This window comes from Symphodus melops (assembly GCF_947650265.1).
Source record: "Symphodus melops genome assembly, chromosome: 13".
In the NCBI taxonomy this organism is placed as follows: Eukaryota; Metazoa; Chordata; class Actinopteri; order Labriformes; family Labridae; genus Symphodus; species Symphodus melops.
The window spans coordinates 2,975,013-2,997,097 of record NC_136703.1 but is presented as its reverse complement, the minus strand read 5'-3'; the positions used below and the strand labels follow the sequence as shown (position 1 = coordinate 2,997,097).

The 22,085-nt window shown below is 44.1% G+C and overlaps 2 protein-coding genes across 4 annotated transcripts; one reads left to right on the top strand and one right to left on the bottom strand.

Annotated features, from left to right (window-relative positions):
• Window positions 1-148: 148 nt before the first annotated feature.
• Window positions 149-10,954, bottom strand: e2f1 (E2F transcription factor 1). Of its 2 annotated transcripts, XM_079360519.1 has the most exons (8): window positions 10,648-10,954; window positions 9,542-9,814; window positions 8,945-9,044; window positions 6,800-7,019; window positions 6,365-6,517; window positions 5,115-5,229; window positions 4,745-5,027; window positions 149-4,287 (listed from the first exon to the last, which is right to left on the bottom strand). In XM_079360519.1, the coding sequence occupies exons 2-8, from the start codon at window positions 9,791-9,793 to the stop codon at window positions 4,046-4,048; spliced, it is 1,365 nt and encodes a 454-aa protein (XP_079216645.1). In that variant the 5' UTR covers window positions 9,794-9,814; window positions 10,648-10,954; the 3' UTR covers window positions 149-4,045. The 2 variants fall into 2 exon arrangements, with proteins under 2 accessions (XP_079216645.1, XP_079216644.1); XM_079360518.1 differs by having other exon boundaries at window positions 9,542-10,951.
• A 1,058-nt stretch (window positions 10,955-12,012) lies between these two features.
• Window positions 12,013-21,979, top strand: znf341 (zinc finger protein 341). 2 transcript variants are annotated; one of them, XM_079360481.1, is made up of 16 exons: window positions 12,013-12,112; window positions 12,536-12,646; window positions 13,747-13,937; window positions 14,499-14,648; window positions 14,785-15,093; window positions 15,758-15,941; window positions 16,073-16,163; window positions 16,503-16,593; window positions 16,901-17,102; window positions 18,291-18,526; window positions 18,610-18,818; window positions 19,683-19,779; window positions 19,900-20,032; window positions 20,216-20,327; window positions 20,424-20,494; window positions 21,211-21,979. In XM_079360481.1, the coding sequence occupies exons 1-16, from the start codon at window positions 12,082-12,084 to the stop codon at window positions 21,705-21,707; spliced, it is 2,715 nt and encodes a 904-aa protein (XP_079216607.1). In that variant the 5' UTR covers window positions 12,013-12,081; the 3' UTR covers window positions 21,708-21,979. The 2 variants fall into 2 exon arrangements, with proteins under 2 accessions (XP_079216607.1, XP_079216606.1); XM_079360480.1 differs by having other exon boundaries at window positions 16,070-16,163.
• The last annotated feature ends 106 nt before the right edge of the window (window positions 21,980-22,085 follow it).

Genomic DNA, 22,085 nt, shown 5'->3' with positions numbered 1-22,085 from the left:
CCACCTTAAGAGACGTGCACGTGATTACGCGCTGATCTAAGGAAAATCAAAAACCAACCTGCGCTTACTTCTCCTTCACTGTCTGATAAATGATTGTATTTCTGTCCACACTCCTGCTGCTGCACTTCAGAGAGAGAGAGACGCTGCGTTTCTGAGGATCAAATCAAAACAATCCCTTTTTATTTTTGTTGAAGAAATCAGATACAAAAAGCCACATTGGGCCAATTAAAAGTTCATAAGTACAAAACCTGCTTCTTTTTTTTGCCAGTATGTAACAACAAAAATAACATTTTGTAAAATAACAGTAAGAGTGAATGATTGTTACGCGTTTTTTTAAAAGCACTTTGAAAAGCGACTCAGTCAGGGCCGGACTCACTTCACCTTCGACCTGTGAAACCAGGAAGTCGTGCCAGGAGATCACGCTTGTAAACATCTTCTTTTAATTTATTTAACACATCATGAGAAACTTTAGCATCAATTTGGACACCTTTCAGAGGTGTGATGTAGCCGCTCATTTCAGAGGAATATTATTAAAACCTTATCGATTCTGTTTTAGTGCATTTTGACTGAAGATGATTCGATTACCCGGGTGCAAAAGTTACTTTGTTTATTTATTTAAACAAAACCCACACACACACACCCTGAAAACATTGCATTCGTTCACCGTGACCTGACATCTAACGACTTCCTGATTTGAATATTTATGAAATCATCCAACATTTCACTCTAACAAGGCACTGCATTTGTCCTGCAGAGAATCAAAACAACGCACACATTTCACACCAACTGCTCACACCCTGCAAATAAAGAAAAACTCCACAAGGAGGCCGGGACAGACAGCATCATAAGACACATTATAAAGGGTTACCATGGTAACTGAAGAAGCTGAGTATTTTAGTTGCTGTCAGTTGAAAACTTTACAGATACAGACGAGATGTCAGGTTGGATTCGAGGCATCCAAAGAACTGAAAGAATAATTTGAGAGTAGTAATTTTACACACGCAGGACAGTTTGAGGCACCCAGGGGTAACCATGACAACACATGTGCAGCCTTAGATGAGCAATGTTGCCTGCAACATCGAGATGTCTGCCATCACTAATACATCGTGTTTCTGATGGGTTTTTTTTGTTGCACCATTAGTCAATCCAAAAGTTGCACATGCTCAGAAGGAAGAAGAAAACGTAAAGGTGCAATTAGTAACGAGAAGCTAACGATCGACACATCTCCACATTTATCGGTCGAGAGGACAGAGTGATAATCGCTTCCTGCCAGAAAGAAAAAAAACCAACTGTACCATTCCCCATTAAACCCCCCTCTTTTTAAATAAATATAAAATTCAACAAAAAGACAAAAACAAACATTCGTCACACACATGCACCCGTACAACCATAAAAAAACTTCAGGAATGCAAAAAAAAAAAAAAAAAAAAAAAAAAAAGTTAGCTTACTTAATTTAGAACAAGAAAACAAAAGATTTGACAGACAAAAGTGAATTGAACATTAAACAACAAACACTCCTCTCACACATGATACGTGAAAACGTCTGTTACTTCAAATGGAAATCAATGAATGGAGTCGAAGCGCGTGAAGAAAGAGACTGGCGAAAAGCAGGAAGGGATTGATCGTCCGCGATAAGATAATCCCGCTACCCGTCCTCTGCACACAGTCGAGGTCATTGATTTAAGGCATGAACATTAACTTTCTGAACTCACAGAACAGGATGTCACCCGTTTGGAAAATCAGAACAAGAGCCGAAAGGTTAACGTGCTCTGCGCTGATTGGACGAACGATAGACGCAGCCGATTCTTTGAATCTGAGGAATCTGTAGCTGTGAGGGAGGGGCTCCTCAGGGGACGATGATTTACAGGCATCTGGTGAAACTTTCAGCTTTGAACCCTTGGCTGAGGAAAGTTGTGGGACGATTTAAAAAACAAAAAACAAAAAAATAAAAAAACACGTCTGAACCTAAAAATCAACCTACATACAACTCACACGCTGCATCTCTCACACGCCGCACCAACACACATGCATGTAAGACTTTACTCTGAACACCTGAGTCTAAGGCCTAGATCACTAATAGACAGCTGCAGCAGCCTATTATCAACATGTTTCCAACACAATAACAAACACACGCTGAGCCTTCAAATCTACATTCTGTGGACACGCTGCCTCTGCTCCGTGTCCTCCCTAAGATGGCTTAAGAAATAACTACACTCAAGGTCATTGAAAGGTCAAGCTAACTTTTTCTGTCAGGTAGCTAACTTAGTTTTTTTTTTTTTCTCCACTTTTATTTGAAGAACTATTGGAGACGAAGCTTCCTTAAAAAGCATCACGGCTTCTTGTCCGTGTCGAGACAGCTCATGTGTCGCTCAGCAGGTTCGGAGGGAAATTATGAAATGCACCTGTTTGAATAGACCGTTAAGAAGTGGACATTAACCACATGTTTCAAAGCGGAGGTCTTTAAAGCTGCATTCTTTCCTGTAACCAGCAGGGGGCGGAGCCAGAGATTTACACGTTTTAAAGTCTGAGAAAAGGAGCGCACATCTAACTGGATTTTTGCTTCAGATAACTTTTGTACATTTTTAGTGTTTGTGGCCGCGTGGCGTTCAATGAGTAAATACAAGTTCAATTTACAGTGAAATACTGTATTTAAGTGTTAAAGTAAGCATTTAATGTAAGTGTTTTTTTAATTTGAGGTCAATGTTTGGAAAACTACAGGGAGGTACTTAGTTATTTTTTAAGTACATTTTAAAATAATTTCAGTGAAGCATTATTTACACATTTAAATCCTTAAATTCTAATTTCTAAAAACACTAAATATAAATTCTTATTGATTGTTTTCGATAAGCCTAATGCTCGCTATCATTATCGGCCTGTCACAACGTACGTAAAGCGGGTCAACGACGTCTCCGCTCGTAGCGTTCGTTTACATTTGTGCAAAGCCAGATTCCACATTAAACCAAATTATTAAGGACGATGAATTTTGTGGTTGAAGATTAAAAGTAATCACTGCATGCTTTGGGATTAACTTGTGATTGACAAGTTGAAACCACGAGACTGAGAATGAGACGTTGTCGGGGGTTATCTTGAACTCAATTACACTTTTTGTACAGCAACGATTCTGTCTGTACATTTTGATTGGACGATCTTTGCTAACAAGCTAATCTCTGCTAGCATGAGCAGGTTACTACACGTTTGCTAACGCCTCCATCTTCACAACTCAAGACAAAAAAGAAAAGAAAACGGCGACTCTCAAGGCGTCAACTTCCATCTTTTTTTAAGGGTAGTTCACGCTCAGACGGGTGATGAACGAGGCGGCTGTGTCCACTTCTTACACAAAGAGCAGATCGAGTCCTGAAACCTCAAAGTTCACTGCCAAGACGCAGCGACGTTAGAGAAACCAGTCTGTAAAGATTCCAGTGTGTTTGACAAATCTGATTACTATGAAGCTTTTGCCTTGGTGCAGTTTGAAATATATATATATATATTTCTGGACAAGCCCATCACTGACCCTGCACTTCCTGCGATGCTGGTTTCATGGAGGCAGCTTCTATGGGGATGGGAGGGGAGGGGGGACTCTCCGCCTATGCCGAAAAACACAACCTAACAGAAAACAATATGGCCGCAGAGACAGGAAGTAGTTCGATTTGAGCCAATCAGTGTTAAGGAAAAAACAGCCCTATGAATTCATAATCCACACACACACACACACACACACGAACACGCTCGGATATAACATCATCAATTCTAACAAAAAACCTCACTTGGTACAAAATATCAAAATAGCATTCATATAAATAATTTAAATAGCTATACTAGAGCTCAATTCTTGTCTAAAATGTTGCGATGGCCAAAAGAAGTGCTGATAGTGTGCTGTACAATTTGGGGCCAGTTTGAGATTTGGGTGGTTGTTAGCTACACATTCTCCCACAACCCACGGTTACAATATGAAGGCTGAGATTTTGACATTTTCCTGCACTCCTTCAGAAGCCCCGACAGAAAGAAGAAAGTCCTCAAACCCGTCTGAAACCTCGGCGTTAACCCTTTAACTGTCGCCCAGTACTTGTGAAAGGTCCCCAAAGTCACAGTCGAACAGTTCACTGATGCCTTCGTTGTCCTCCAGTCCAAAGTGGTAATCGTGACTGTGAGGGGGGGACAGGTTGATGAAGCCGTCTAACGGGAGGGGAAAGCCCTCGCCGTTCAGGAAGTCCGAGGAGGAGAGGGGCGAAAAGTCAAAATCAGGCATGTCGGCGAGGCCGGAGAACGGGTCGCCGCCGAGGAGGGAATCTGTCACAGAGGTGAAGATGACAAGGTGAAGTCACAGCGATGGTTTGAACAACATACAGTAACCAGTCCTGGTTTCTATTTTTACTTTAAAGGGAAAACTGCATCATTCAGTGGCGACCAACAAGGCTGTGATTATTTCTTTTTTTATACATGAAAACCCTCCTATCACTTTTATTTGGAAGCGGAAATCCAAATATCCTAATGTGTCAAAGTAAAAAATAAAAACAACATGGGTAAAATAACTGTTTTTGTATCTCAAGAGGATGAATCATGCAGCGATGAATGTCATGTCTAATTTTCCTATAGGACTCTATGAAACACCGGGCGAGTTTCCTCCTTTGGTGTGTTCAGGTGTTTGAAGAGAGGTTACTATTAAACCATCAACAACAATTTAGATGATCTGACAAACACCAAACGCTCCCTGTGTATTGTGTTCCATACAAGGCGGAGCGCTCACCTGCGTCCCCTCCTAACGCCAGAGACGACGGGTCCTGCTGGGAGGAGGCCGTCACCGTGGACGACGTGGACGCTGGTGATGACAAACCCACATCCAGGGCGTTTGCGGATGCTCTGGCTTGTGATTGGTCTGCGGGCTGTGCAGGAGGCGGGACCAGTGGAGGGTCAGCATTGGGTTTGGAGGGACTACCGTCTGTCACCGGGCTGCAGACGCCGGAGCTGTCTTCTGGACAGAGGAAGACGTCGATGGGACCCCGCGTGCTCTTCAGGGACACCTGGTAACCCTGGGACACAAATACATGCATGCATGCCATTTAACAACCTGGAATAAAACATGATAGGTGGAGTCAAGTCCCGGTCATGGCCCATACCTTGCAGGGTTCTGAGACTTGCATCTGGGTTTCTGGTGGAGCTCTGATCACCATGACCAGCTGGTCAGGGGAATCAAAAGACTGCCTCAAGTCCTGGCAGCGCACGTAGCCCAACGTGGAGAGCAAGAAGATTAAGGAATAAAAGGTTTCTGCATGTTGCATCGAACAAAAGCACGGGTCACTCCAAAGAAGTCCAACTGCTGTCTCAACCCTGCTCGAGTCCGAACCAAGGAAAGGCACTTGAAGGCATCACCAAGGTTACAAGCAGCAGCACACGTTTCTGCATTGTATTATAATAACTGTAGTCTATACAAACAGGTCGTGTCGCTCTGGAGACAGACCGCCACGCTCAATGTGAAAACACAACAATCAACGTCTCCGCATATGGGGAAAAAAAGGGATAAGTTGTGTGTTTGTGCTTTTCTCAGCGACTGTTGAATGATTGATCGAATGATTATTAGGAACATTTTAAAAAATACCGACAACAGCGGAAGTTTAAAAAAAAAATACAAAAAGAAAAGAAAAGCTGTCTGAAAAGGAGAAGAACCCGTTTCTCTTCTCTTGCACTGATTTGCTTCGCCAAACAGCCAATCAGAGCGATGTCTCTCTCAGCTGAAGAGTAACCACAACCACGCTCGCTGAAACAGCAGCAGACACATGACCAAACCATATCCTGCAGACTCACCATTAACTCTGTTAGACTGCTGGAGTCTGTGGAATAAAGTGTCTGAGACTTCATCTGTGTCAAGAATAAAAAAAACAAAAACTTCCCATGCCAGCTGGAAGAATTAATTAGTAATGTTTAAAAAAAAAAGAAGAGCAATGAAAAGAGGACAAGAACATAAACTCAAGTATAAACAAAGTCTAATTATGACAAAGGCTGATACACTCGTCTCAGCTACATTATGTACACGCTTTGATTTTCTCCATGGCAACCGTATCTGAGCTGCCTGACTTGGTCTGACCTTTGACCCCGCATCTGTTGCTGTCTCTGTGTTTCGTACAGAAGCCTTCACTTGGAAGACGTCCTGTCCAACGTGTGCTACGCTGAGAATCTGCAGTGAATTTAAATTCAACACAGTCTGCAGTCAGGCCCGTTGACGCTCACAGACTTCCCTTTCCAGTCATCCCATCGCGGGAACATACAAACTCTTGCGGGTTTTAGAATCGATGTTTAGCCACACGGATCTCAGCTGCTGTCGGTTCGTGGCGATTTCAGCCAATCGACCTGCAGGCTGTCAAAAGGATATTTCTTGTTCTGTGGCTCCTCAGTGAGCAGCCGCAGCTGCAGGTTGCATTTAGTAATGAGCTCGTCCAGCTGCTCCTCGGCATCGGTGAGGTCGCACACCTCCCTCTGCAGCTCCTTATGGCGGGCAACCAACGCCGCATCGACCCGATTACCCCTGCAGGGGGAGAAAAATGTAGAAACGTGAAATTGAGAAGTCACTTTACCTGTGTCACCCCCCACTCACTCATCCTTCTCTACAATACAGGCACTAAAGCCCCCCAAACTGATCTTAAACACCAGAAGGCCCATCCTGCTTCTGGGCTGGAATTCATCTTTTGCTTCACTTGATTTGCCCTGAAATGTTTGTGTGTTTTACCAAAGTCAGATTTTGTATTTATTTATTTATTTTTTTAAGTGTTCTTCATAGAAAATCTTTTCCGCTCCGTCTTGCACTCACAGCCACTGGATGTTGTTCTTGGACTTCTTGGAGATGAGCTGGATTCCCTCCAGGACGTTGGTGATGTCGTAGATGCGCCTCTTCTGCACGTCGAGGACCTGCGAGGCCCAGTTCAGATCCACCACGCCGTCAGCCGACTGAGACAGCAGGTTGAGGAAGCGCTTGGTGGTCAGGTTTAAGGACGTGTCGTAACGCGACTTCTCGGCCGTGATCCGAGGAACTGCAGAGACACGGGGAAAGAGAATAAAACTGATTTGAGAAATGTCTTTCAACATCGATCTCTGATAGCAAACTGGCCCGCCGCCCTTCCTGAAACACAAGTCATGTTAGAGGAAGTCTGGGATGACATAACGTTAACCACAGCAGCAACATGAAGGTCAGCTCGTTTGGATCTGTGTGTTGTTTGTTTAATAGCAGAGAGGAGAGAAACACACATCCAAACTTCAGCTGCTTTCTCTCTGTCAGCTAATCTTTGAGGTCGGCTGGCGTTCTCCAGCGCTGCACTGACTCATGTTGACCTGATCAACATCTCGTACATCACTCTGAGTTCCTCCTGTGCAGGGAGAGTCTTTCCTCTGAAGTCATTTAAACGATGTTGTAACAACATCACTCACTCCAGATCTGTGAAGATGAGAAACGAAAAAAACGACTTTTCTTTACTAAATCAAACTCCGGCCCGACTGCGACACCGTGAGGAAGAAGAGCGCTCGTTCTCTTCCTGACGGATGACGGATCATGGATACAGAGCCCGGCTGTCATTGGATGAGAGATGGGGTGCAATCATGGAGCCGACATGTAGACGGACAACCAGCCACATTACAGTCACCATCTAACCTAACTTAAACTGTACGAGGGGAGTCTCCTGTCTGACAGGAGGAAACGACGCTAACCACGACGCAGCCATGTTTGAATCATTCAAACTTTAACTATCAATTAAGAACTTTAATTAACCCTCAAGACAAGAACAGGACAAACTCATCGCACGGCGAGATGCTCTCCACCCGTCCTCATCATTAAACCGACTGTATCATGGAGGGAGCTGGTTAGCATCTTTATGTGGCGTGTTAACGCTCTACACACACACACACACATTTAAAACAAAGATATTTACACATTTACATAGAATCCTGTGTTTTCTACATCCATTAATAGTTTGTTCCAGTTTAAACAAACCTGTGGGCTCCTCCCTTATGTGAGGACATTTTCCTGTTTCATAATAAATGAAGAAGAATCATCATCATCATCTCTCTCCTGACACAATCAGCCTCCTAAATCCACAATGAACACATCTCGTCTGATCCGTCCAAAAACAACCGCCATCCAAAAACGTCACGAGAGCGAACGAAGGTTCAAGTTCACGTCCCATGAAACAGAACGAATGTTTGCTCTTACACACCATCATGCTTTTTTTTATTCATTCCACTTTCAAGAAGCTGACAGGAATCTGCAGCTGCTTTCAAACTAACTACTGAAGGTGTAAGCGTCTCCTCCTCAGGCTGCGGCGCGGCGCTCTCTGACAGCTCGATCAGAGGCAGCGTGTTGAGCTCCATGCATCCTTCTTCCTGCACACAGACCAGAACTCTGAACTTCTCCTCGTTAAACTCCAGCAGTCTGTATTTCTGAGACAGAAAGCTGACGCTGCCATCTCCCTCCCCGCTTCTCGACTGCTGTTTCAAATAAAGTGCAGAGTAACCGTTCGTGCTTTTAAATGTAGGTGACTGTCGCGTGTTGTTGAATCTAATCTGTTACCAGAGACCGCCAATAGAAGTGGCGTTTAAGAAATGCGTTTCTTAGTGAGCCGTTCGTCCCGACGCTGACTTAAAGGATCCATTATGGATAATTCTTTAAATGATAAACATCAGTTATTACATCATGACACATGCAGTCGTCCTGTATGATTGATTGTGTCCTTTGTCTTCTGAACAGAGCGGTACTTTAATGACCAGTCAGCCCGCTGAAGACACCGGGTTGTTGTCTGCGCTCTCAAAAGGACAGCTGTTTTTAGGACAAAGAGGGCGGGGTCAAAGGTCACAGTGTGCGTGTATGGATGTATGGATGGATGAAGGCCACGTGTGCAGCTGACGCGTTGCTTCTCCCCGCTGTGAATTTTAAACAATGAAGGCTCAGCAGAGTGCGGCGGTGTACCTCTGGGCGGGGCGGGTGTGGAGGGCGGTGCTTGGCCTACGGACGGTCGAGTTGTGCTGAGATACTGATGGTCACTATCCAAGTCCAGCTTCCTTTTTACCTGCAGAAATACCATCAGTTAAAACAATGCAATCCCTGTTAGGTAAAGGTTTAATAGTATCTGAAAGTAAAGGAGAATAAAACAGAGGAGAGAGAGAGAGAGAGAGAGAGAGAGAGAGAGAGATGGCTCAAGTGTACTGATACATTGCCAACATATCAATCTGCATTTTCAGTCAATAAAAAAATAAATGACCCGATACGGAACTTTCTTTCTGTTGCTGTGGTACCAACACAGAATCAATGTTGTTTGCTTTCTACTTGTATTATATTGAAGTTTAAAATCTTGGTATCATGACAACCCAACAGTAGAGAATTATAATAAAGAAGATATGACGATTAATGTGTGATTAAGTGTGTGGAGGTGGAAATGAAAGTGAGACGTCTTGAAGCGACAGGTAGCTGGACTTTGTATCGAGATGTCATCATACTGTGATTAAGTAACAGCCAGCTGACCACTTCTCTTATCTCTCTTTCACTTCCCCGTCCCCCCCCCCTCACCGGAGGTCTCCCCAGAGCCGGTCGTCTCTTGTCCTGGATCCCCACGTCAGCGGGGCCCTGCGGGGTGGCAAACAGCAGGATTTCCCCCGTGCTGGTGGGGGCGGCGGCCGGGTGGAGTCCATCATTGCCGGGGCTGGTGATGATCACTATCTGGTGGTCTTCGCTCAGGTCAATACTCCCAGAGTTCAGCAGGGTCTCAAAGTCGGCCAACAGATCCTCAGATGTCTGCCCTGTTATCAGAGTCTCTGACATGGCAGTGTGTCACTGTGAACCCTTAAAGAGTGACCTCAACTGTCAACGCCTCAGTGCACAAGTGAATTTAAGGCAGCTTTAATTTCAGGCCGCTTGATCATTTCTTCAGGAAGTTTTCCCTCTATTGTTAATACAAGCTACAACAAAGACATGATTACAAACATTATCAGTAACCATGCAGCTTGCAATATCCCTTAAAGTAAGCTGCAGGCTGATAAATGACACGACAGCACAGGATGTTCTGCCAAACAGGAAATTAGGCAAATAATAAAACTATATTGCTAAATGCATGCCAACTCAGCCGCTGATAGATGACAAGAAAAAGCAAAAGAAAGTGTCGCAAATAATCGTCTTTTGGTGATTCGCGAGCTAGCAGGCTAATCTTTTGTTTTCATCTGTCCTCCTGTCAGTTCAGAGCAGACGAGAGGCCTGTCCCCAGCACAGCTAACCAGCTAGCTAACAAAGACTATCAGGTGAACAAAACAAACCCACCGCAGTCACTAACACTTCCCCCTACATGAGCTTTAAAACGCATAGATCAGGTTTACATATGCGTAAGAGATAGAGCTTAGTTGAAACTTTATAACAGCTTTCCCATAAGTGAGTTATCGAAATAAAAAAATACCTACAACGAGAAACGCACATCTAAAAAAAGCATATTTGTAGAGTATAAATAATAATTCGAGAGTAATATTAACTCGAGTGTACAGATGTTTCCTTCAATATGGAAATATAGGGCAAGTTAGCATGCTAGCTAAGTTATTAGCCGTATTTCTTCTGCCCCCTCGTTTTTGTTGGGGCACGCAGGAAGCAGTCCGACAAAAACTGGGAAACGTGAGGAAAGAAATCGGCACCTGTTTTTCCCCCAAAACAACAAAAAAGGAGCCGTAGGTCCTTCGGTGGATCACATCGGGTGCGGTCCGTGTGCGAAAGCCTCTTCCGGACCCCGTTTTACTCGGCTCTTCTTGTTGTTATTGTCCCCAGCTGATCTACATCTAAACAAGGCTCTGGACGGTTTTCGCGCTAAATCTTTTTTGCCGCGAAACGGACACGTGCGTCAATCTGAGGGTTCTGATTGGTCGGTGAGACGTTCTCTCCCGTAGGGCGGGATTAAAGGTGATCTGAGTGGCGGAAACGGCCGTCCATCACTTCATAGAGCACAGAGTCATCGCTCAGACGATGCGTTCAAGAACAACCCTCCCCCCCCAAAAAAAATCGTCTTTGTCACATAAAAAAAAAATCCCATGCTGAGACTTTCATTCATCTGTTCTGGAAATGTTTACATGTATATAGAGTTCTACAATAAACCTGTGCTTCATCACTGCACTGGCTGCTTGTGTGTCAGAGAACTTCAAAATCTTACAAATGGTCTATAAAGCATTGACTGGTCTTAGCCCTGAATACATGTGAGATCTACTTGTAGAATACAAAACATCCAGACCGCTTAGGTCCTCAGGAAGAGGATTACTCAGTGTCAGAAGTAGCTTTTAGTTATTACGCTCCTCACCTGTGGAACAAACTCCCTGAACACCTGAGGACTACTGACACACTCAGCTCCTTTAGATCAGGCCTTTAAACTATATTATTCACTCAGGCTTTCCATTAGAAATATACTTTCTGCATTACTGCAACACATTCTCCTTTCTCTCACATTCTTAATAGCTATAATAGTTGTTTATAGAGTATTTTTACACTCTTCTCTGTCTGTTAATGATGTATAGTCTTTCCTTAAGCTTTGTTTTAATGTATTTCTGTTTTTATGTCTGTAAAGCACTGTGAAATGCCTTGTGTCTGAACAACGCCATATAAATAAACTTGCCTTGCCTATGTACTGCAAAACATTTGCAGTTTTATTATAGATCATTTTATGATAATAATAAAATGATAATTTTGAGCTTCTTCTTGTAAATGTTTTTCATGGCCACTCTAATTCCAGTTTGTCAAATACAAATTATTATTATACTATACACCTCATTATATTATTCAAGCTAAGAATTACAGTCCCCAATGTACATTACAAAAAAAAGGCGTTGCAAATAAATCGATATATCAACTTGGTCACATCGTCCAAAACAAAGAAAAAAGCTTCACAGCTATTACATTCACTTCCTTCAATCTATTATAATAACTTACAGAGGCGCTGCTTGTCAAAAGGCAAGTCAGGCCACTTCTTGGTGCCCCAGAACAATATGATTAAACGTGTTATGTCTGTGGTCCTGTGATGGAGTGCACCTCAACAGGCAGACTCTGCTAATCGAGCGCCGAGCGCGCAGCAGAAGAGCTACAAGATGGCGCAGGCAATATTTGAAGTGCTTGAAGGTAGGAATAAGATGTTAAATGACCTCCCTTTAGTACTACTATAATGAAAGGCACAAGTGATTTTGGTAAAACAGGGTCGGCAGTAGAGGACAATGTAAAGAGAGCGAGGTTAACATCTGTGTTATGTGTCATATCTCTCTCTTAACAATCAAAACAGCACAGAGAGTGAAGAGGGGCTGTGACTGTAAACAAACCCACTGATTGATTATTACTCTGAGTTTATATCACTCTATATCCCTTTCATGTGATCGCAGCGAGGCAAACAATATTCATCTTAATGTTCATTTTTTGCAGCGTTTTGACATTAAAAAATAACACTATGTTTGCTTCATTATTTTAAGGACTGATGATAACGTTGTGTTTAACGTAGAGGATTCACAGCAAGCTAAAAGCATTGCTTGTTTGTATCTTCTTCTTCTTCAGGCATGGACAACCAGACAGTCCTGGCGGTTCAGTCTCTGCTGGATGGTCAGGGTGGAGTTCCTGACCCAAACAACCAGAATGTCTCTGGGACGTCCACCATCCAGTCTATGGGTGAGTACAGTAAATACAGTAAATGACAGCCCTCTGATGTTGTGTCATGCTTGTGTCCAAAATGTTTAAATTGAGCCTGTTTCCTGGACTTTAGTGGTCACACTCAACTCAGCTTTAGTTTTGACACTCTAAAGGGCTTCCCGGAGGACTGAGAGACGGGAAATAAAAGCAGACCGCAATAGGTTAACGATGTACAAGACTAAAACAAGACTGACCACAGACATACAAAATGATCATAATAATACATTTAAAATGCACTTCATATTTGGAACAGATCTCAAAGTACTACAATTTTGAAGGCAAGAAATCAGGGAGAGGTTTTTAAAAAAAAAAAAGGCATAAAACAACATTTTAGAGCTGTGGTTTGAAGAGAAATCTATTTTTTCCCGTCTGTGGGGACTACAGGTGGTCACAGAGAGTATTACATAGTCGTGGGCCAGCAGAAGAGTTTTAAGACCTAAAAAAAAAAAAAAAAAGCGGTCCAGGGGGTTTGGAGGCGGTTGGTGTCGACAGATGGGAGGATGTGGGAATGTGCTGTGAGCAGCTCAGAAAAGTTACCGGTATACGGTTATATGTTAAAACATCAAAGTATGCGGTAGACAAACCAGTGAGGTACAAATCAAATGCACATTCAGACTTGTTTTAATTAAACGGATAAATAAAAACAAATAATAAAAGGGTCAGTGAAAGCACCTTGCTGTGGTCTTTGTTTTACTGCTCTCGATAAGATGGAACTTTAATATAGATGTAAATCCCGATTTAAATGTGTTCCTGTTTACTCACAGCAGCAGGTGAGTAAACACAATGGATGTCTCCCAGCAGAAAACAGCTCTATAAAAGCAGCTAACATAAATATTAATATCTCAAATATGTGACAGTTCACAGCACTGAGAAAGTGTTGAACTTTCCCCGTGTGTGTGTGTGTGTGTGTGTGTGTGTGTGTGTGTGTGTGTGTGTGTGTGTGTGTGTGTGTGTGTGTGTGTGTGTGTGTGTGTGTGTGTGTGTGTGTGTGTGTGTGTGTGTGTGTGTGTGTGTGTGTGTGTGTGTGTGTGTGTGTGTGTGTGCGTGTGTGCGTGTGTGTGCGTGTGTGTGTCCTGCAGACGACGAGGACGTGTTCCTGTGCGGGAAGTGTAAGAAACAGTTCAACTCTCTCCCCGCCTTCATGACACACAAGAGGGAGCAGTGCCAGTCCAGCGCCCCCTCCCTGTCCACAGTGTCCTTGGCCTCCACGAATGCCTACACCCCCGTGCCCTCCATCAGCTCTGGACCACAGACTCCCGCAAACAGACAGGTGAGGAGGACTGTTGTTGTTTTGTTTTTTGTATTTATCAGGAAGTGTTTTGATTTATACCGTTTCTTTCTTCTTCTTTTTTTCAAACTAATGTTAGATTGGATAGTTGGGTCATGTTAAGTTTTTGTATCTGTACACAGAGTAACTGATCATTACAGAACACAGAAAAGGAAGCATTCAATTTAAAACACTAAACAAAGACGTTTAAGAAACATCTACTCCTGGAGCCTAGCGGTTATGTTGGGCTCCTCATGTACAGAGGCTGCAGTCATCGTGGCAGGGGCTGTGGGTTTGAATCCCACCTCAGCCCCTTGCTGCATGTCATCCCCTAGTCCTCTCCTCCAGAAGTTCCAATAGTCCTGGTGTGTGTCTGTAAATAAAGATATTCAGTCACAGTAAACAGCCTGTCTGTTTAAAGACAGTGAAATAAAGAAGAGAGATAATAATCAGGTGGCCGAGTAAAAAGAATCATACCTTCATGCACAGTCACAGTTTTCTCACTCGTGTTTCGTTCAATACAAAGAGCTTTTCTCTGTTTTTGTCGTCCCTCGTCTCCATCAGGTATCGACCTACATCACCGTCCCTCCCTCTCCACTGACTCACACTCTGGTCCAGGGCAACGTGCTTGTCAGCGACGATGTTCTCATGTCTGCAATCTCAGCTTTTACCTCCATCGACCAGCCCATGGCCAGCATGCAGACGCCCATACAGGTAAGACAGAACCACACAGACAGCCGATGTTTGGACATGTGTCTCCTGTGTATGTCCTTAACCTCCATGAAACAGCACACCAGGAGGCCACGTTCAGGCTTTTCTATTTATGCTTCCTTCTTTTTTATATTTGCAGAGTAACCTGAGTATGCACACAGCTGGTGTATCTTACCTGCAGCACCATCATCACCACCACCATCATCATCACCAGCAGCACCAGCAGCAGCACCAACAGCAGCAGCATGCATCCCACCCCCTGCCCTCCAGTCAAACACAAGCCCACCCGCTGCCCAGTGGACAGCCGTCGCAGCAGTCGCTCTCTTCACAGGTGCCGTCCAGCCACAGTAACTCTGTGGTGCAGGTGTACAGCACGCTGCCCCACATGGCGGGGGGCGGCGGTGCAGAGATCCACACCCTCGGTCTGCAGCCTTTTCATCCTGTACAAGTGAGTTCAGATGTTTTTCATTCCTCCTTTTTTTGGTGGGAACAATTTGCTGATTTTTCCCATTATCAGGAGTGTGACAGTGCAGACACACCTTGTGATCTATGTTTTTTTTTTGGGATCGTTTGATGACTGTCTTTCCCTGAACAGGTTGTGCTTCTTTCTGTAATGCAATATGAAAACAGTTCTCTTGACAAGTATGTTTGTTTAAGTATATTCTCGTATTATTATCAGGCACCTTCATGGACACAAGGCAGTCTCATATATTATTTTAATATTTTATTTTATCATCTTGTTGAATCATACTGTTATATGTTCCTGTACAAAGGCACCATGATATGTTAGTTGGAACATTTGTGGCTCAAATCGAAGAAGTGTCACACAGGAACTTTTGGGGCAGCCTCGCTGAGTCGATGTGTTTCAGACCGAAGTAAAATAATAATTAAAAATCCCATGCACACTTGGTTCTTTGTGTGCAACAAACATTTCCATTATTCACTTCAATGCATCTTTTTTTTTTTTCATCACTCTCTGGATTGTATCGTGAATCCCAGTTATTCTAAATATGGGAAGTATGACAGAAATGTTTTGCATGTGGCCATAAAAACTGAAGAATATTGCAAAGGTCAAAAAGTAAAAAGTACTGTGTCTGTGTTTCTATCTTCAGGTTCCCAGTCAGTGTGTGGAGAGCCAGTCGTTCACCACCCCTCCTGTATACAGTCCTGGGAAACAAGGCACCAAAACAAAGATCTGCAGCATCACCACCAACCTGACGGAGCTCGGCGACTTTGAGAAGGTCATCATTCCCAAACGGCCGAGGAGCAGCAAAAAGAGCCTCGATGGAGCCTCAGGTATGTGAGGAAACAGACTTGAGATTTCAAGAGTTTTAAATCGTCATTTGATCCAATAACTTTAAGACAAAAAGACACAAAGGTAATGGATATGAATATAATGATCAGAGATCATTTTCTCTCCTCAGCAGAGCAGCTGAAAGGAAAAGGACCAAAGCTCAAGTGTAACTTCTGCGACAAAATCTTCTCCAAAAACTTTGATCTCCAGCAGCACATTAGAAGGTGACTTCCCTGGCCAGCACATCAGACTGCACCTCCCTTTAGACCAGGGGTGTCAATCTCCAGTCCTGGAGGGTCGGCGTCCTCAGACTGTTAGACGTCTCCCTGCTCGGACGCAGCTGAATCCAATGAGTGACTCGTTATCAGGCTTCTGCAGAGCTTGATGACAGCACACTGGTTTAAAGCAGGTGTGTTAGAGCAGGGAGACATCTAAAAGTCTGAGGAAGCCAGCCCTCCAGGACTGGAGTTTGACACCTGTGTCTTTAGACGGACGAATGGGTCAGGGTTAACCCTAACACGCCATGAAAACTCAAAAATCGTACTTTTTTTCCCCTCTCACAGTCACACAGGAGAGAAACCGTTTCAGTGCATCGTCTGTGGCCGAGCCTTTGCCCAGAAGTCCAACGTGAAGAAACACATGCAGACACACAAGGTCTGCATGTCCAACTCTGTTTGTTTTACACTGCACTAGTAGTAGTAGTAGTAGTTTAGTTGATGTCTTGTACGACTCCCATACATCCTAACAAGAAGATATCTGCAGCTATTACCAAACAAAGTGTGAGTCACCAAACACTGTTTGCTAAATCTCACCTCACTTGATCACTGCCCATCATCAGACACACCTCGCTGAACTCAGCAGGATTAGACCTGGGATTAAAGACAGAAGTGAATAAAGCAGTTAAAAAGATCCAGAAAAATCCAGTCACACACTCACAGCGGTCTTTTATGTTTTTTTAAAGGTTTGGCCGATGGGCGTCGCCAACACTGTGTCAAGATTACCAATCACAGTAAAAGTGGTACCTGTGTCATCCAATGAGGAGGAGGGAGGCAGAGATCATCATCATCATCAGCAGCAGCAGCAGCAGAGTGAATCTGAGGAGATGGAGGGGTCTCAACAGCAGAGCATTCAAACACAAGCAGACGAAGAAGCCGCTCAGACAGGTAATAGGATCCAATGTTATCCAATCCATGTTCCTTATTCTGCATATTTTTAAAAAACAACAAAGGTGCTGCACAGTGATTAAACGATATGGACAGAAAAACACACTAATGTAAAATAACGTTAAAACAAAGGCTGACAACATTAATGCATGACATGATTATTACAGAGAGCTAAATGCGTTCATTGTTTTATGACAAATTAGTTGTGCAACTTTCCAGCTTTATATGCAGATTTACACAGAGCGTCGTTCGCCTTAATTATCAATGAAATCATTAATTAAGACGATGAATAGAAATGCAGACTCAGCAGGGAGAGAGAGAGAGAGAGGTCTGAACTCTCGTAAGGAGCAGCAAAGTGACCGAGTGGACGGTTACGGAAACGACTTGATGGATCATGAACGCTCCTCAACAGTTCGGATGGCTGTCAGTGAAATCTTCAGACCAGCACTGCAGACTCAAGTTTCAATTCATAGTGAAGGAACAAATGATCAGCGTCACTTGCTCACATATCGCCTCTATGAAAACGTCTGTAGTGGAGTTGGCGATGAGCTGCATGGGGAGATCCGGGGCTTGGATCCCCTTTTGGAATCGGATGTGCCACCCCAAATCCCAAATCAACTATTTGGGCTTTGTTGCAACGGCCTGCTGGTGTCTGTCTTTGCATTTTAATGTGGCACATTTTCAGTGTTTCAACTTTAAAAATTCTTTAAAAACTTGTGATGAATAAATTTTAAAATGCATTGACAGACATTGTAGAAAAACACGATCACATAAAAACGCATCAAACCTGTTGAACACAAAATTAAAACTCTGCACACCCACACAGGTGTTTTGAACGACTCTGCATGATCAGACGAGGACAGGTGAAGAATTTATGATGTAATAAATTCAAAGCACCACCATATAAGATAACAGGTCATCAAGTTCTCCCTTTCAAACAGTTACTGCTCAACCAATAGGGAAGTGGAGCTGTCTCCACACCCACATGTTCCTGTGCAGAGGTCGAACCTCGGCCCCACTGACCCCTGTGTGGGTGTGCAAAGACATAAATGAAGAAAATAAAAAAAGCTATCAGATCAGCACATTCTGAATAAAAGCTTATTGCATTTATACAAACAAAATCAGCTGCAGACCCAGGGTCTGATTTATGGCTCCAGGTGTGAAAGTTACCAGTATGTGTGATTACAGAAGCTCCAGGGGAGCTGGAGGAGAGCGCCACAGAGGATTGTGCCGGTCTGGACGGCAGCCAGGGGGAAACCATTCAGAGCGAGCCTCCTCAGTCCAATCAGAACCAACAGTGCCAGGCTCAGGCTAAACAGGTAGTAGTCGTGGTTGACAGCTCTTATCAGTGCCAGTTCTGTGCCAGCAAGTTCAAAACCTACTTCCAGCTGAAGTCCCACCTGACGCAGCACAAAGGGGAGCAGGTGAGTGCAGAGGAGCAGATGTAATAAAACATCATAACGTAGGTTTGTGATTGTTTCATTTGGCCTCTTCCTCTTCCCTGCAGGTTTATAAGTGTGTGCTGAAGTCCTGCTCTCAGACCTTCCACAAGCTGGATCAGTTCCTGGAGCATATCAGGACGCACCAGGAGCAGCTGACCTATCGCTGCCACCTGTGCAGTAAGGTGTTCCCCTCGCTCTTTGAGCTGGGCGTGCACCAGTACTCTCATTGCTTCTGCCCACAACAGAACACGCGAAAAGAAACCGCCATCTACAGGTCAGCTCAAACACTTGTTCTCATGTTCTGACTGCATGGTTGTAGAAAAGAGGGGAGAACGCCTGAATCCTCTGGACTGTAAGCAAATAAAATAAACCTGCAGCAGCCAGCATGTCCTCCTTCTAACTTTAGATTCTGCTCCTGAATGCTCTGGATTTGATTGGACCAGAGAAGGTAGGCGGGGCTTTGAAGGCCGTTTTGGACGCCCCTGGGTTTGCCAGATATGAGAGCAGTTATCAGGTCAACAGGTGTTGCAGCGATGGAAGCGGGCAGTGGAACTGCTTCAGATAGAAGTGATTGTACCCGAGCTAAAAAGCCTCTGCATGTTTCTAATAAGCTCCAGCAGCAGAAAGCTGCTCAAACTAGGATCAATGTTGGAGATGCTTTTGAAACATGGAGAGAGGTTAGACCGCAGAAAGCTTTACAGACCCATAAACTGGCTAAACACTGAAGCCACAGTGTCCACCACATGCTGACCTGTGTGAGCATCCACTCTAGAGAGGAGGGGGGGAGACAGCTCTCTACTATGTTTTAAATTTGGACTGCAGTACCCATTTCAAACACTAGGTGTCAGGGAAACATGTGGCTCCTTTAAGAGACATTCGTACCAGTGCCAATTCACAGAAAATAAACTGTGCTCATTACAGAAGGGTTGGCCACTAATTTGCTGCTTAAATGTACAAACATACAGCAACTTAATATTTTTTCCCGACTTCTCTTCTGTCAAAGCCAAATTATTGAAACGAGTTTCAGAGAGAGAGAAACACCGACTCTAACACATCTGCTGTTTCCCCTCAGCTCAGTCTGCTAACACTGCTGTCGTTGAGCAGTACAACATGTTTCCCCCTTAATGTATCTCCTCAGGTGTGTGAAGTGTCAGAGCAGATATTCTACCCAGGAAGCACTGGAGCAACATCTACTGACTGCCTCGCACAACTATCCCTGCCCACACTGTCAGAAGGTATCCTGCAGACTCATCGAAACATGTCACAGTTGTTATCATTCTCAAGCTTTGAGTTTTTAACATCAGTGTTTGAGACTTTCGATGTCGTGTCTGACCTGTTCTCTTCATGGCCATCAGGTCTTCCCGTGTGAGCGATACTTCAGACGCCACCTCCCCACGCACGGCATTGGCGGGAGGTTCAAGTGTCAGATCTGCAAGAAGGCCTTCAAGACAGAGCACTACCTCAAACTGCACACGAGGATTCACTCAGGTGAGGCCGGCTTCTCGAGGTGCCATCCTTTCCCTCGGAGTCTTTTATCCAAACTGCACCATCGTGCAACGCCTCTCCACAGGCTGGTGTCGATACTTGAGCTGGTGATTCTCTTTTGATGCTTGACTCAATGTAGGTCATTGCTATATTTATGTACTGTATCTTGTCCTGACATTTTCGTAGGTGAAAAGCCGTACAAATGTTCCCTCTGTGAGGCGACGTTCAACAGGAAGGACAAAGTGAAACGACACATGCTGATCCATGAACCCTTCAAGAAATACAAGTGTCCCTTTAGGTGAGACTTCTGTCGTCGTATAAGCCTTTCAGACGTTTCTCCACTTGTTCTGCTCAGTGTGTCATTCTTTGATTTGAACCTTCTGTTGTGTCTCAGGTCACATGTAGGCTGCACCAAGGAATTCAACAGACCAGACAAACTCAAAGCCCACATCCTGTCACATTCTGGTAGGAGAATAATACGATTCATGATTAAAAACAACGTATGTTGATATACTGTATTTGTGATTGTCTGAGATTTTCTTTCTTGTCAAATGAGCCTGGATGAAATAGTGTTTCTTTTTTTGTGTTCTTACTCTCATCCTCTTCATCCAGTTTAAATAAGTCTCAGAGCTCCTGAAAACATGCGTGTCAAATGTGTTGTTGTAAATCCACTCTGATCCTGTATTTGATCATGTCTATAAACCCCTCTATTTCAGCCCTGCTCAGAACAGGCTGTTTCTGTGTCTGTAGCTTTAAATATGTAAATGAGCTGTGTCTGACCACGCCCCCTCTCTGGAAGGGCTTGGGTGTCTCAGTCTTTCTCGCTCCATGTCCTGTTGTTTACGGTGAGAAGGCAGACTCAGAGGGCAGAACAAACACCTCACTTCCCCCACCTGGGGGAGGGGCTACTGCCCTTTGTGATGTCATGAAGGGAAAATCTCCAAACAGCCTGTTTGAGCACATTTTCTGACAAGTGGAGCAGGCAGAAGACGGAAAGGATGGATTTTCTCATCACTGGGGAGTTTGTAGACGGACTAGAGACACGTGTTAGAGGAACATGGTGAAGTGTGTTTTGAATAATATGGGATCTTAAAATGTAAGTTTGGATCAATTCACTTGTGTGACATTATGATTATTAAAACTTGAAAATCAAAAAAGGAAACTTGTTCTCTCTTCTCCAGGTATCAAACCCTACAAGTGTCTGTTCTGTCAGAAGGCGTTCAGCCGCAGGGCTCACATGCTCGAGCATCAGCAGTCCCACACAGATAACTACCGCTTCAGATGCTCCACCTGCAACAAGGGATTCACCAGACAGAGCTACTACAGAGACCACAAATGTCCCGCAGCAGGGAACAGGATGGGAGCTGAAGGAGGGACAGAGGAGGGGGAGGAGGAGGAGGAGGAGGCTGAAGGAGTGCCAACAAGTGGGGAGAAGGATGAAGAGGAAGACTGCAGAAGAAGCAGGTTTATGAGAAAAGCAAAAAGGACAGAGAGGGCGGAGGGACATGGCGAGGAGGACACACACAGGGGGGACGGGGACGAGGAGGGGAGGAACGACGAGGGCTGCCAGGCTGCGATGTCAATCACTGAAGGACACACGGAAAGAGGGGAAGAGGACGACGCGATGGAGCAGATTCAAAGCAATGACCAAAACTGTTTGCAGCAGCCATGTTTGTAGTTTCAAGCGTCATCTTGTAGGAACGTTTCCTGGACGCGGACCAAACACACCCAGTTAAACATTATTTATTAAAAACGGTCAGCGTCTGGGAATTTTCGAGGTACTTGTTTTAAATTAAAACATTAATGAAAAGATTGCACTGTTTTAACTTTATGTACTGTGAATGAGGAGAAGAGGGCTGTAAGGCTGCTGTTGTACAGTGTCATGATGTCAAACAGTGGAAACATTTTCTATGATTTATGTCACAAACACTAAATTATTATGTAAGCTTACATTTGCAGCAGCGTTTCTTTTTACATTTATGAATTAATTTCACTTGATGTTTTGTATCCATGCAACTTATTCTATTAGCTTTACCCTGGTGTTGTAGCCAAGACC

Bases quoted from the DNA above. Each gene is read 5' to 3' on its own strand.
- znf341 (XM_079360480.1), top strand. From the start codon at position 12,082: ATGGCGCAGGCAATATTTGAAGTGCTTGAAG. The intron at 14,649-14,784 runs GTAAGACAGAAC...TTATATTTGCAG, and splicing joins GCATGCAGACGCCCATACAG to AGTAACCTGAGTATGCACAC. The intron at 20,033-20,215 runs GTGAGGCCGGCT...ACATTTTCGTAG, and splicing joins GCACACGAGGATTCACTCAG to GTGAAAAGCCGTACAAATGT.
- e2f1 (XM_079360519.1), bottom strand. From the start codon at position 9,793: ATGTCAGAGACTCTGATAACAGGGCAGACATCTGAGGATCTGTTGGCC. The intron at 9,045-9,541 runs GTGAGGGGGGGG...GTATTTCTGCAG, and splicing joins CGGCTCTGGGGAGACCTCCG to GTAAAAAGGAAGCTGGACTT. The intron at 7,020-8,944 runs GTACACCGCCGC...GTGTCTCTGCAG, and splicing joins CACACCCGCCCCGCCCAGAG to TTCCTCGGATCACGGCCGAG.